This window comes from Ahaetulla prasina, chromosome 7, assembly GCF_028640845.1.
Source record: "Ahaetulla prasina isolate Xishuangbanna chromosome 7, ASM2864084v1, whole genome shotgun sequence".
Taxonomy (NCBI): domain Eukaryota; kingdom Metazoa; phylum Chordata; class Lepidosauria; order Squamata; family Colubridae; genus Ahaetulla; species Ahaetulla prasina.
This window is the reverse complement of record NC_080545.1, coordinates 96,254,594-96,267,111: the sequence shown is the minus strand read 5'-3', so window position 1 is coordinate 96,267,111 and position 12,518 is coordinate 96,254,594. Positions and strand designations below refer to the sequence as shown.

Below are 12,518 nucleotides of genomic sequence, written 5' to 3'. Positions count from 1 at the left end.
GGATGGATGGATGCTAGATAGATGAGGGAGATTGGATGAATGGATGGAGATATATGATAGATAGATAGATAGATAGATAGATAGATAGATAGATAGATAGATAGATAGATAGATATGGATTGATGGATGGATGGAAGGAAGAATGGATGGATGGATGCTAGATAGATGAGGGAGATTGGATGGATAGAAGTAGAATAGAAATAGAATAGAATAGAATAGAATAGAATAGAATAGAATAGAATAGAATAGAATAGAATAGAATAGAATAGAATTATTTATTGGCCAAGTGTGATTGGACGCACAAGGAATTTGTCTTGGTGCATACCGTCTCGGTGTACATAAAAGAAAAGATAGATACGATGGATGGATGGATGGATGGATGGATGGATGATAGATAGATAAATAGATAGATAGATAGACATACAGACAGACAGACAGACAGATATATGGATGGACGGATGGATCCTAGATAGTTGAGGGAAATTGGATGGATGGATAGAGATATATGATAGATAGATAGATAGATAGATAGATAGATAGATAGATAGATAGATAGATAGATAGATGATAGAATAGAATAGAATAGAATTTATTGGCCAAGTGTGATTGGACACACAAGGAATTTGTTTTAGTGCATATGCTCTCAGTGTACATAAAAGAAAAAGAAAAAAAATACCTTCATCAAGGTACAATATTTACCACTAGGGCACAATTTAACCCTTAATGATAAGCAACAAAAGTTACAGTCATACAGTCATAAGTAGAAAGAGATTGGTGATGGAAACGATGAGAAGATTAATAGTAGTGTAGATTTATTAAATAGTTTGACAGTGTTGAGGGAATTATTTGTTTAGCAGAGTGATGGCCTGATAGATAGATAGATAGATAGATAGATAGATAGATAGATAGATAGATAGATAGAGAGATAGATAGATAGATAGATAGATATGGATGGGTGGATCCTAGATAGAGGAGGGAAATTGGATGGATAGAGATAGGTAGGTAGGTAGGTAGGTAGGTAGTAATAGCACTTATATACCGCTCCGTAGTGCTTTACAGCGCTCTCTATAAAGTGGTTTACAGAGTCAGCCTATTGCCTCCAACAATCTGGGTCCTCATTTTACCGACCTCAGGAGGCTGAGTCAACCTTTAGCCGGTCAGGATCGAACTCCTGGCAGTGGGCAGAGTTTGCCTACGGAACTGCATTCTAACCAATGCGCCACCATGGGAAATTAGCTCACTTAACTGTCTCGCTTAGCCGCGGAGATGTTGGGCTCAATTGTCGTAAGTCAAGGACTACCCTGCTTTCCTGGAAAAGCAGCGCGGGATGTTAAGAAACTTGAAATTTTCTTTGGACTCAATTCTGCCACCGTCTTTTCCTGGGTTAGCCAAACGAGGGCGGCAGAGAAGACCTGGTTTAAAGGTAGCTACGGGAAGCCAGATTTAATGTTGGGGTGCCGATGAAGCATCCATAGCCCTACTTTGAGCCAATGCTGGGCCAAGCCTTTCCCTCTGCTCCATGATAGGTGGCCATTTTGTTTTCATCACTTCTTTGTCTTTTTTGTTGTTGTTGTTCTTCTTATACTGAAATACGGATGTGGGTCTTTCAGCTTCACTTCATATTTTTTGTCCCCCAAAGGGAGTTTGCTGTGTTGTGTGTGGCATTTGGACGAGCTAAGCCTCACTTCTTTGTATTGAAGTAAATACAAAGATTTTGGGCTTCACTCCTTCCCTTCCCTCCCTCCCTCCATTCCCTTTGTTTCCCCTCTCCACCCCTCTCCCCCTTCCCTCCTTTCACTCCTTCACTCCTCCCTTTCTCCTCCCTTCCCCTCTCCTCTCTCCTTCCCTTTCCTCCCCTTCCTGTTTCCCTCCCCTTCTCCATCACCCCTCTCCTCCCTTCCCCCCTCCCTCTCCTCTCTCCTCTCCTTTTCCCTCCTTCTCTCCTCTCCCCTTCCCTCCTTTCGCTCCTTCTCTCCTCTCTTCCTCCCCTCCCTTTCCCTTGCCTTCTGCATCTCCCTCCTCCTTCCCTTCCCTCCCTCCCTTTCCCTTCCCTCCCTCCTCTCTTCCCCTCCCTTTCCTCTCCCTTCCCTCCTTTCGCCCTTCTCTCTCTCTTCCTCCCTCCTCCCTTTCCTTGCATTCTCCATCTCCCTCTCCTCCCTCCCTTCCCTCCCTCTCCTGACCTCCCGTCCTCTCTTCCCCTCCCTTTCCTCTCCCTTCCCTCCTTTCGCTCCTTCTCTCTTCCTCCCCTCCCCTTTTCCCTTGCCATTCCCATCTCCCCTCTCCTCCCTTCCCCTCCTGTCTCCTTCCTCCCATCCCTTCCCTTTCCTCTCCTGACCTCCCTCCTCTCTTTACCCCTCTCCTTCCTCCCCTCTTCCTCCCCTCTCCTCTCCTCTCTCCTCCTTTTCCTCCTTCTCTCCTCTCCCTTCCCTCCTTTCGCTCCTTCTCTCCTCTCTTCCTCCCTCCCTTTCCCTTGCCTTCTGCATCTCCCTCTCCTCCTTCCCTCCCTCCCTTTCCCTTCCCCTCCCTCCTCTCTTCCTCCCTTTCCTCTCCCTTCCCTCCTTTCGCTCCTTCTCTCCTCTCTTCCTCCCTCCCTCCCTTTCCCTTGCATTCTCCATCTCCCTCTCCTCCTTCCCTTCCCTCCCTCTCCTCTCTCCTCCTTCCTCCTTCTCTCCTCTCCCTTCCCTCCTTTCGCTCCTTCTCTCCTCTCTTCCTCCCTCCCTTTCCCTTGCCTTCTGCATCTCCCTCTCCTCCCTTTCCTTCCCTCCTCCCTTTCCCTTCCCCTCCCTCCTCTCTTCCCTCCTTTCCTCTCCCTTCCCTCCTTCCCTTCCCTCTCTCTCTCTCCTCCCTTCCCTCCCTTTCCCTTGCATTCTCCATCTCCCTCTCCTCCCTTTCCCTTCCCCTCCCTCTCCTGACCTCCCGTCCTCTCTTCCCCTCCCTTTCCTCTCTCCCTTCCCTCCTTTCGCTCCTTCTCTCTTCCTCCCCTCCCCTTTTCCCTTGCCATTCCCATCTCCCCTCTCCTCCCTTCCCCTCCTGTCTCCTTCCCTCCCATCCCCTTCCCTTTCCTCTCCCTGACCTCCCCTCCTCTCTTTACCCCTCTCCCTTTCCTCCCCCTCTTCCCTCCCCTCCTTTTGCTCCTTCTCTCCTCTCTTCCTCCCCTCCCCTCCCCTTTTCCCTTACCTTCTCTATCTCCTCTCTTCTCCTCTCTTCTCAGGGTTGAACTGTGGGGCCTTTGGTGCTCTCTAAGCCTGCTGGCTTTCTTGAGGACGTTTCATTACCAAGCTAGGTAACATCGTCAGTTTTATGTTAGTAGGCAAGAAGCTTCGAAACGCAATCAGTTGTCTGCAGATCAGAGACAGGTTTGACTGTTCGGTAGAATTTGGATCCAAGAGACATGGAAAAGCCTAACCTTTGGTACAGAGAAACAGGAACCTTGCATGCACATCTAACAACCTTTCTCTGCGGGCTTTGTTTCACCTCCCGTTTGTCCCCCTCTCGAGATATCGTTTTTCTTACCGTGACTGTGTCTTCTGCATGCCTAGATCTAGTTCGGCCACCTTCTGCAAACCCAAAGCCACCAACTCACGTTGGTCTTCTTCTCTTTTTTCTTCTTCTTCCTTTGTCGGCAGAACCTGAACCCACCACACAGCCAACCTTGAGGATCTCTTTCGGCGGGACACATCGGGAACCGCGGGTGGAAGCCAAGCGCCACGCCCATCATTCATCTCCAAAACTTGCAGCCTGCTCCACAACATCTCCGTTCCGACTCCAGTTGATTTGTTGATGATCTCCATCGCTGGTTTTTATCTTGCCTTCTTGGACTTAAGAAAAATGGAGCGGCGGAAGGAGGAAACAACCAGAGAGAGAAAGAAAGAAAGAGAAGAGAAGAGAGATGGAGGGGGAAAAAAAATAAAGGAAAAGAAAGAGACTTATATATTTCATCAGCATATAAACTGTGGATCTGAACCTGATTTTAAAGCTGGGTTTGCCTTTTTTTTCCCCATCGACTCCCAATTTGATAAGACTCCAGCAAGCACCAAAGTGCTCCTGTTACACACCATACGTCCTACGTGTGTTGGTGGTTGTTATCCTGGTTTTGTTTTGTTTTTTTAAAAGCAACCAGCTTGCCTTGCAGAAGATCACTGTGCTGACCCACCCAGCATCTCTTAAGATAAAGGGTTAAGGTCAGCTTAGGTGGGCTTTGTAGCTAAGACAGAGGCGAAAGGGGAGATGGAAAGTGTGAACCTCCACCAGCCTGTCCCATCCCTTCGTTTCCACACTTAGATGTTCACTGAGAGGAAGGATTCTCCCTCAGTTTTAGCTGTCCTTCCAAACTGATCCGAGACAGAACCCGATCAGTTGCTCCCAAACCTGGCAGAGGAGAGAGAGAGAGAGAGAGGCCCAAAAACAATTGTGAAAAGTTGTTCTTAATTCCGCGTGCTAAACCGCACAAACCGCACTTTGTAAGCGAGCGCCTCTCATCTCTTCTAAGGGGTAGTGCATAAAACGTTCCGTCCCCCAGACATCTGCGTCTCCACAGGGACTATGTCCCGAACCTGCTTTGGGATGTGTGTGTGTGTGATGGGACATGACACTTCGCACACCTTGGCTTTTTTTCTAGGGTGGGTGGGGCACTTCCCACTCAAGCAAGACCCCAGCCCGTTTTTGTTTTTTTTCAGTCTGGTGTTAAGTGAGGCGCTGGTCTCCTTTTCAGACCTAAGGTGTGTGTGATTGCCTCCCCCCCCCCGCCTTTGTGTGTGTGTGTGTGTGTGTGTGTGTGTGTGTGTATTGTGGGAAGGTCTTTTTTGGAGACCAGTGAAGTCGTAAGATGCATGTTTTATGTCACAAGCATCTCCCGCGGTGCTAACAGGGTAATGTTCCTATCGACCAACGAATGAGCCTCCGGCAACCCGAGTCACTTGTGGATATCTCCAAATTTACAGCTGGCAAAGCTGTTTTTTTGGTGTTTTTTTTTCAGATTTCCACTCTTGTTTTAGCCACTGGAAACAGATTTCCCATTTGAGGCTCCACCGTGTATCCAGCGTAAATCTGCAAGTTTTCATATCAAGGGAAAGGGAGAGAGGATTCCAGGGCTACAGTTTTGTCCTAATCATGTGTCGCCAATAAAAAAAACCACACAGTTGAAGAACAGCTGATATAGTCCAACGCATTAGAATAGCATGTTTAGGAGCAAAGTTAAGGTTAGTTTTATTCAGGTGGATTGATTTATTATGGGCCTCCTTTTTTTTTTTACATGTTGAAATAACTATTCTTAGTCCTAGTAGAGTATTATTTTTAAATAATCGTTTTTGCTAGTTTTGAAAGACATCCTGAGTAATAAGCTTGCTTTCCTTTATGACCAGAATTTATCCTGGTGACTCCTCAGCCGTTCTCCTGTTTCCCAGGTGCCACTCAATTCGCAGTCCTCGATGCGACAGCGGGCTCAAATAAAACGAACGCTTTATGAAAAAACAAAAAAATTAAATCCAACGTAATTTAAAATACTTGAACGGAATTAAGTCTTCGGGAACTTCGAGTGGAATTTGGGCCGCCAGGCGCGTCGTCTTCAAGTGGATGCCGACCACTTGAGGACGATGTGTATGACGGACAAAAGTAACAACAGTCTAGTTCTTTTTGAGACTGAACTGTTCGGCCAAAGTGACCCTGGAAAAGCTGTCCAGGTTGATGAGATAGGAAGTCGACAACTGTTGGGCAAGGATGAGGTCCCGAGGCGGGTGGTTGCAAGGGCAATAAAAGTGATTTTTATTTTCCAAATAAACGATTGATTGACCCAAGGCCTAAGTGTTGACTTGCTAATCTGAGATGGTTTATATGTTTATAATAAAACTCCATGTAAATCGGAGGTAGGAGACCCATGGCTCCTTTATGACTGGTGGACTTCAACTCCCAGAATTCCTGAACCCACCATGCTCAGGAATTCTGGGAGTTGAAGTCTACCAGTCGTAAGGGGAACATCGGTCCCTTACTCCTGGTGTAAATGAAAAGCTTTTTTCTGCTTGTTAAGATTAATTTCTTTTAATTTTGTTTGGTTTTTAAAGACATTTTATTTTATTTTGAATGTTTTCAGAGCCTGTTTCTTTTTAAAAACAAAAACCTTTACCTAGATGTAAATGGCCACATCTCCCACCCACAAATATTTCCTTTTGAAATTCTGCCACGACAAAATAGAACAAATGGGTGCAAAACAAAAACTAACGTTCCCCCCCACCACCACAAAAAAGCCCCCCCCCCCTCTGGACAAATTGCATTTTGTAATAAAGGTTTTAGGCCAAATTGTTTTCTTACAAATGCTGTCCACCTTAAAAGAGATGGAAATAAGGAAATGGGGGAATGAAATCTCAGAAAGAAATGGCTTTTTCCTGTTTGAAAGGCGGGTGCAAGCTTGAAAGGCTGTTAATTGCTGTTATTATTGTGGGATTGTGTAGGGGTTTTTGTGGTTTCAGGGTGTGGGGCATGGCACGGAAATCTCATTTAAATGCCGTTGGGCTTTTCCCCCCTCCCCTTTGATACTTGAAGTTAGATTTTTTTTAAAAAACCATTTTTAAGAGCAAGAGGCTATTTATTTATTTAATTGATCTCGGAGAACCACGGAGTCCCCCCCTTCCCCCTCCCCCCTTCCGGTCGTCATAAATTTTGTATTGAAATTTTAAGTTTGGTGTGTCTATACGGGATGATTTTAATCTGTTTTCTTTCTCCCCTCATCCCTGAAGATGTAGAACAGCGCGGCTTATAAAACAGATCTGCCCTTTTTTGGAAATTTGTATATTTTGCAATTGCCGGACCAATTAAAATACCATCTTTAACTAGAACTATCGGAATTGAGAAGTTTTTTGTTTATCAGATTTCTCCTCTGTTGTAGTGGAGAATGGACGATGGGTTTGAGTTGAGTTGGGTTGGATCGATCGGTCTTTAGAAGCCGGGTGTCATGTCCCCGTCCCCCTCCGACGACCGGGTCACGGAAGTCCGTATCAAACGTGGCAACGAAGCCTCTGCAGTTTGCCAAATTCCTTCAAGGTTTCTCAGAGCAGGCAAGAGTCCAAGGTGTGACTTCAGCGACAGAGTCCGATAGCAGCAAACTAGATGAGACTTTGCTTGACTCAAGGTTGGAATGCCACAAGCAGGTCCTTTATATAGGCTGTGGGGTGTGGCTCCATGACTCAGCATTTATCCAGGCCTGCCCCTCCCTTCCTTCTGCTGGCGTCGCCTCTCGGATCTCCGGAAGCGAGGATCCTCCCACTGTGAATTCTCTTCAGCTGGATCTGCTGTCGGTAATTCCAGCACGTGGCTGGCTTCCTGCTCACACGCTGTAGGAGTGAGGTTTATCAGGTTTGTCTGTTCACTCCTGACATCCTGTCCGGGCATGGGGCCAGGGCCAGGGGCTGGAGGCATGACAGGCCGTTCATCTTCATTATCAGACTCGGAGTCTGATAACAGGCCCGGGTGTAGACAGGAGAGGCCGGCTGAGGAGATGGGGGAGGACGAGGCACAACACTGGGTTAGGTCTGAATTTTATCATAATTTTATTTGGGCCATATCAACTTTTGGCTGGAATTGGGTATGTCTAGTGACATGATAACAGTATTCCGATATTTGAGGGGCTGCCACAAAGAAGTGGGGGAGGGGCGTCAACCTATTGTCCAAAGCACCTGAAGACAGGACAAGAAACGATGGAAACTAACCAAGGAGAGAAGCAACCTGGAACTAGGGAGAAATTTCCTAACACAACAATTAATCGTTGGAACAACTTGCCACCAGAAGTCATGGGAACTCTCAACACTGGAGGTTTTTTTAAGAAATTGGACCTCCCATTTGTCCAGAATGGTATAGGGTCTCTTCCTTGTGCAGGAGGTTGAACTAGAAGATCTCCAACCCCCCTTCCAAGTCTATGGAGATTCTCAAGTCATTCAGGTACAGGGTTGTCCCAAAGGTGCTTTCCACTTTGGGTCCTTTCCAAGTCTGGTTATTCATGCAGGGAAAACAATTATGCTTGGAAGAGTTAGCGGTAAAGAAACCAGGCCGCAAAAGAACACAACGGCTGGACACCATCAAAGCTGACACCAGCCAAAGCTGTTGTGGCCCACCAGACTCAAAGAGTAAGGAGGTTGGGGAGGATCATGGGCCAGTCTTGGAGTCTGGGGAAGGCTCTGATGAGGGCTCTGTGTCAGATGCAGAGTGGGGGCCAGGGCCGTCCGACAGTTATCAGCTACCTTCGAGGTTGGAGATAGGTGGGGCTGAAGAACAGCTGGAGCCTGTTCCCAATGTGCGCATATGCGGAGCTGGCAGGAGAAGGGAAGAGTTAAGGAACAAGGGCCAGCTCAGGACTGAAAGGCACAGGTGGACGGTGAATGGCCCCTCCCATAGGGAATAAAGAGGAGCGAAAGGGGAGTGGAGTTTGCAGGAGACAATAAGTTCATTTCACTAGTGTGAAAATCTGTTTGTGACTCTCCGAGACTCCCTGCCAAGTCTTTTCTTGTACAGCATTGCGTTTGGAAGATATCGGCCTGGCAGCTCTCCAAGCCTGATAAGGTCTGTGGTTGTAAATTCACCCTTGAAAGACTGTTTGCTGGGTGTTATGACCCAGGTTCCTGGACCCGGACTCCTGGACTCCGATGATTCAGAAAGTGAGGGAGAAGACCTGGCAAGCCCTGCTTCTCTTGAGCCCTTTCCCTCCCTGGCACCCACTCAAAGGGAGGAGGAGGGGCCGGCAAAGCCTGATTCCCTGGAGCCTTCTTCTGATTTGGCAACGCCCCAAGAACAGTTTTGGAGTGATGCAAGACTGCGCAGGCGTGACCGGCGCGCGCAGCAGAGGAAGCGTTGGGACAAAGCCAAGTCATAATTGTCATGCAGTGACATCTGCAGAGACTATAAATAGGAGGCGGGACTTCCTGGTTTTTTGTCTTGGACAAAGCAATGAATTTGCGCGGGCAAACTGTATCAATGGAGGGAAGAATATATTCGTGAGTAATTCTGGCCTTATCTGTAATTTCCTTGTTATCTCCAGAAACTTGGCAGGCCCGTGGGTAGACGTGGCCAGGACATTTATATATATGTAAATAAATCAGAAAAGGAGGCCTCTGATTGACTCTTTGCTGGGAGTATTGGGGGAAGGGAAACCGAACACTGGGACTTTGCTGGATGTGAATGAGAGGAATTCACATTCGCTTAATAAAAATGGGTTTTGTCAGGACAAGGAGTCTGCTGTGTGATTTTGTGAAGCCTAAGTCGGAACAAAACCATAGAACAACTCAGAGAAGTAAGGCAAGATCAGATGACATGGAGAGACCTGGCTTATAAAATGGCCAAGAATCCGACACGACTGAATGGGTAAACATCATCATCATCAAATTTTATTATGTTTATCAAGGTATAAAATACAAAAGAAAGTGAAACTAGTAAGAAAACGAGGGGTGAAAAAGGGAAGAAAAAGGAAGTGTAAGGTACAGAGGGAAAACAAAAGAAAAGCATTGACTTCCAATTCTTTCGTGCCATAGAATAAAAGATAGTAGAATAGAATTTTATTGGCCACGTGTGATTGGACGCACAAGGAATTTGTCTTGATGCATATGTTCTCGGTGTACAGAAAAGATACCTTCATCAAGGTATAACAGCAAACTTATCAAATTGACAAAACCCACAGTCAAAATTTCATTTCTTTCCCTCTCGCGCACAAAATCCAGATTTCTATGTACAGGTAATCCTCGACTTACGGCCTCGTTTTTTCAGTGCCGTTGTTCAAACGATCACTAAATTGAATGCATGTTAGTTGCGGGCTGCCTGTACAAAGCACAAACCGCGGACGTGGTTTCCCAGTGGAAACCCAGATTTGGAGTAGGTCGTCCTTAACTTATGACCAGAGTTGAGGCCAAAACCTCCACTGCTAAGCAAGGCAAGTGAGCTTCGCCCCAGTTTGCAACCCATCTTGCCACAGTCGTTAAGTGAATCAGTGCAGTGGTTCAGTTAGGCACACGGTTGTTAAGCAAGTTCTGGCGTCCCCACTGACTTTGCCAGGAGGTCACAAAAGGGGATCACATGACCCCAGGAACACTGCGACCATCATAAATACGAGTCGGTTGCTAAGTGAATTTTGATCACATGACCATGGGGGAATGAGTCATGTGATCAAAGTTATGTGACGGACATGAGTCACTTTTTTTCATTGCCGTTGTATCCAGGGGTGGGCTTCAAAAATTTTAGCAAGGGGTTCTCTGCCCGGTTGCTGGGTGGGCGTGGCCATGGTGGGCGTGGCTTAGTCGGCCTCCTGTACCACGGTGAGGGGTTTTTTTGCCCTCCCTGGGCTCCGGAGGTTTTCCTTGAGCCTCCGGGAGGGCAAAAATGGCCTCCATGAGTCTCCCCAAACGCCTTGCACTTACCTGCATCCAAAACGGGCCGCGTGGAAACTCCTGGCGGGGTGGGTGGGGGCAGCCAGAAGTGGGATTTGGGGGTTCTCCGAACTGCACAGAATCTTAGCTAGAGGCTCTCCCGAACCCCTAGCAGCCCACCCCTGGTTGTATCTTGACACTAAATGAACTGTTTTAAGTCAACAACTACCTGTCTCGTAAAGGAGAGGAGGTGGCTATGGGTTGCTATCTTGCCGTGTTTTGATACACACCCAGACACTCATGATTGTGTGTGTGTGTGTATATTCCAATTTTACTTCCAGGGCCTAAAGAGCGAAGACAGACCCTCACTTTTTTTTTTCTAGCCCGCTGTCAAATTATCAGAAAAACAAGTTGCAGGATCAGTTTCAGAACTGACAATAGGAATAGTCACTCCGTCCCATTTATAAGAGGGAGGCAAGATCCGAACTGTTTGCTTAGGGCTCGGTTACCATCTTTCATCTCAAGGGCCGGGTTTTTTTGGCGGGACAAAAAGTCCTTCAAAGGTATTCTCGATAATCTTCCAAAATAGGAGCATCTTTGTTCTCTATAAACCTTCGCTGATCAAAGCTGGGTTTTAAAAGCAAGCATGCTTTATGACTGGGATTTTCCAGCAAAGCAAACCAAAAGACCCAGAAATATAAAAAAACCAGGAGTCATCGACAACATACAATGTAAAACCTGCAACAACCACAACAGCAATAGCACTTAGATTTAGAATAGAATAGAATAGAATTTTATTGGCCAAGTGTGATTGGACACACAAGGAATTTGTCTTGGTGCATATGCTCTCAGTGTACATAAAAGAAAAGATACGTTCATCAAGGTACAACATTTATATACCGCTTTACAGCGAATGAATAAATAGCCATATGGAATAGGTTTTTTAAGGGTTGTTTTTAGCTTTGTATGTGTTGTATGTGTTGTTTTGCTTCCCTGTATTTTATTCTGGCTGTACACTGCCCTGAGTCCTTCGGGAGAAGGGCGGTCTATAAATTAAAATATTCATTCATATTCATATTCATACAGTGCTTTACAGCCCTCTCTAAGCAGTTTACAGAGTCAACCTATTGCCCCCAACAATTTGGGTACTCATTTTACCAACTTCTTAAGGATGGAAGGCTGAGTCAACCTTGAGCCTGGTGAGATTTGAACTGCACAATTGCAGTCAGCCGGCAGTCAGCAGAAGTAGCCTGCAGTACTGCATTCTAACCACTGCGCCACCATGGCTCACAATGTAGGACAAACAGGCAGAAGACTGGCAGAACTCATCCACGAACGCCAACGGGCCGTAATAGCTCAGGCTGTAAGGAGCCTGTTATTAGAACACAGCAGCCTGCAATTACTGCAGGTTCTAGTCCCACCAGGTCCAAGGTTGACTCAGCCTTCCATCCTTTATAAGGTAGGTAAAATGAGGACCCAGATTGTTGGGGGGGCAATAAGTTGACTTTGTAAATATACAAATAGAATGAGACTATTGCCTTATACACTGTAAGCCGCCCTGAGTCTTCGGAGAAGGGCGGGATATAAATGTAAATAAAAAAACAAAAGAAGACATGATGGAAATTCTTTAATTTCACCACATATAGACAGATTGAACCATAGTTTCGCATTGGGGAAAATGTGACCATCCCAGACCAGGCCAAGTCCAAAAATGCCAAGCGATTTCTAGAACCAATCATCCAATAATAGACACATAGACTATAACAACATCTATAGACTATGCAAAAGAGACAACCAACTAGTCCAAAAAGGCCCCAGCACAGAGGTAAAATGCTCCTGGTTCAGACCAGATCACCTGATCCAATAGCGAGGGTGGTGGGTGGTTCGGCGACCCAGTAGCAATAATCCCTGCCCTCCCAGATGCCCAGCTGAGCCGCGCGATCATTAGAGGGTTTTTTTCCTTTTAAAAGCATTTTTTTCTTTGGCCGGAAAAATGCTTTTAAAAGTAAAAAAAAAAAGCCTCTGATGATCGCGCGGCTCAGCTGAGATTATCAGACCATTTTAAAAGCATTTTTTCTACAACCTCTTTGGCCCAAGAGGTTGTAAAAAATGCTTTTAAAAGGCTCCTCTAGCGATCCCAGCTGAGTTGCCTGATCATTAGAGGCTTTTTTTTTCTTTTAA

At 46.2% G+C, this 12,518-nt stretch overlaps 1 protein-coding gene across 5 annotated transcripts in view; it reads left to right on the top strand.

Annotated features, from left to right (window-relative positions):
* Positions 1-3,876, top strand: part of PFKFB3 (6-phosphofructo-2-kinase/fructose-2,6-biphosphatase 3) — a 94,860-nt gene extending 90,984 nt beyond the window's left edge. For all 5 annotated transcript variants that reach the window (XM_058190847.1, XM_058190846.1, XM_058190848.1 and 2 more), the window contains one exon: positions 3,627-3,876. In XM_058190847.1, the coding sequence (XP_058046830.1) occupies positions 3,627-3,628 (2 nt within the window). In that variant the 3' untranslated portion in view covers positions 3,629-3,876. The remainder of the gene's footprint in view (positions 1-3,626) is intronic.
* The last annotated feature ends 8,642 nt before the right edge of the window (positions 3,877-12,518 follow it).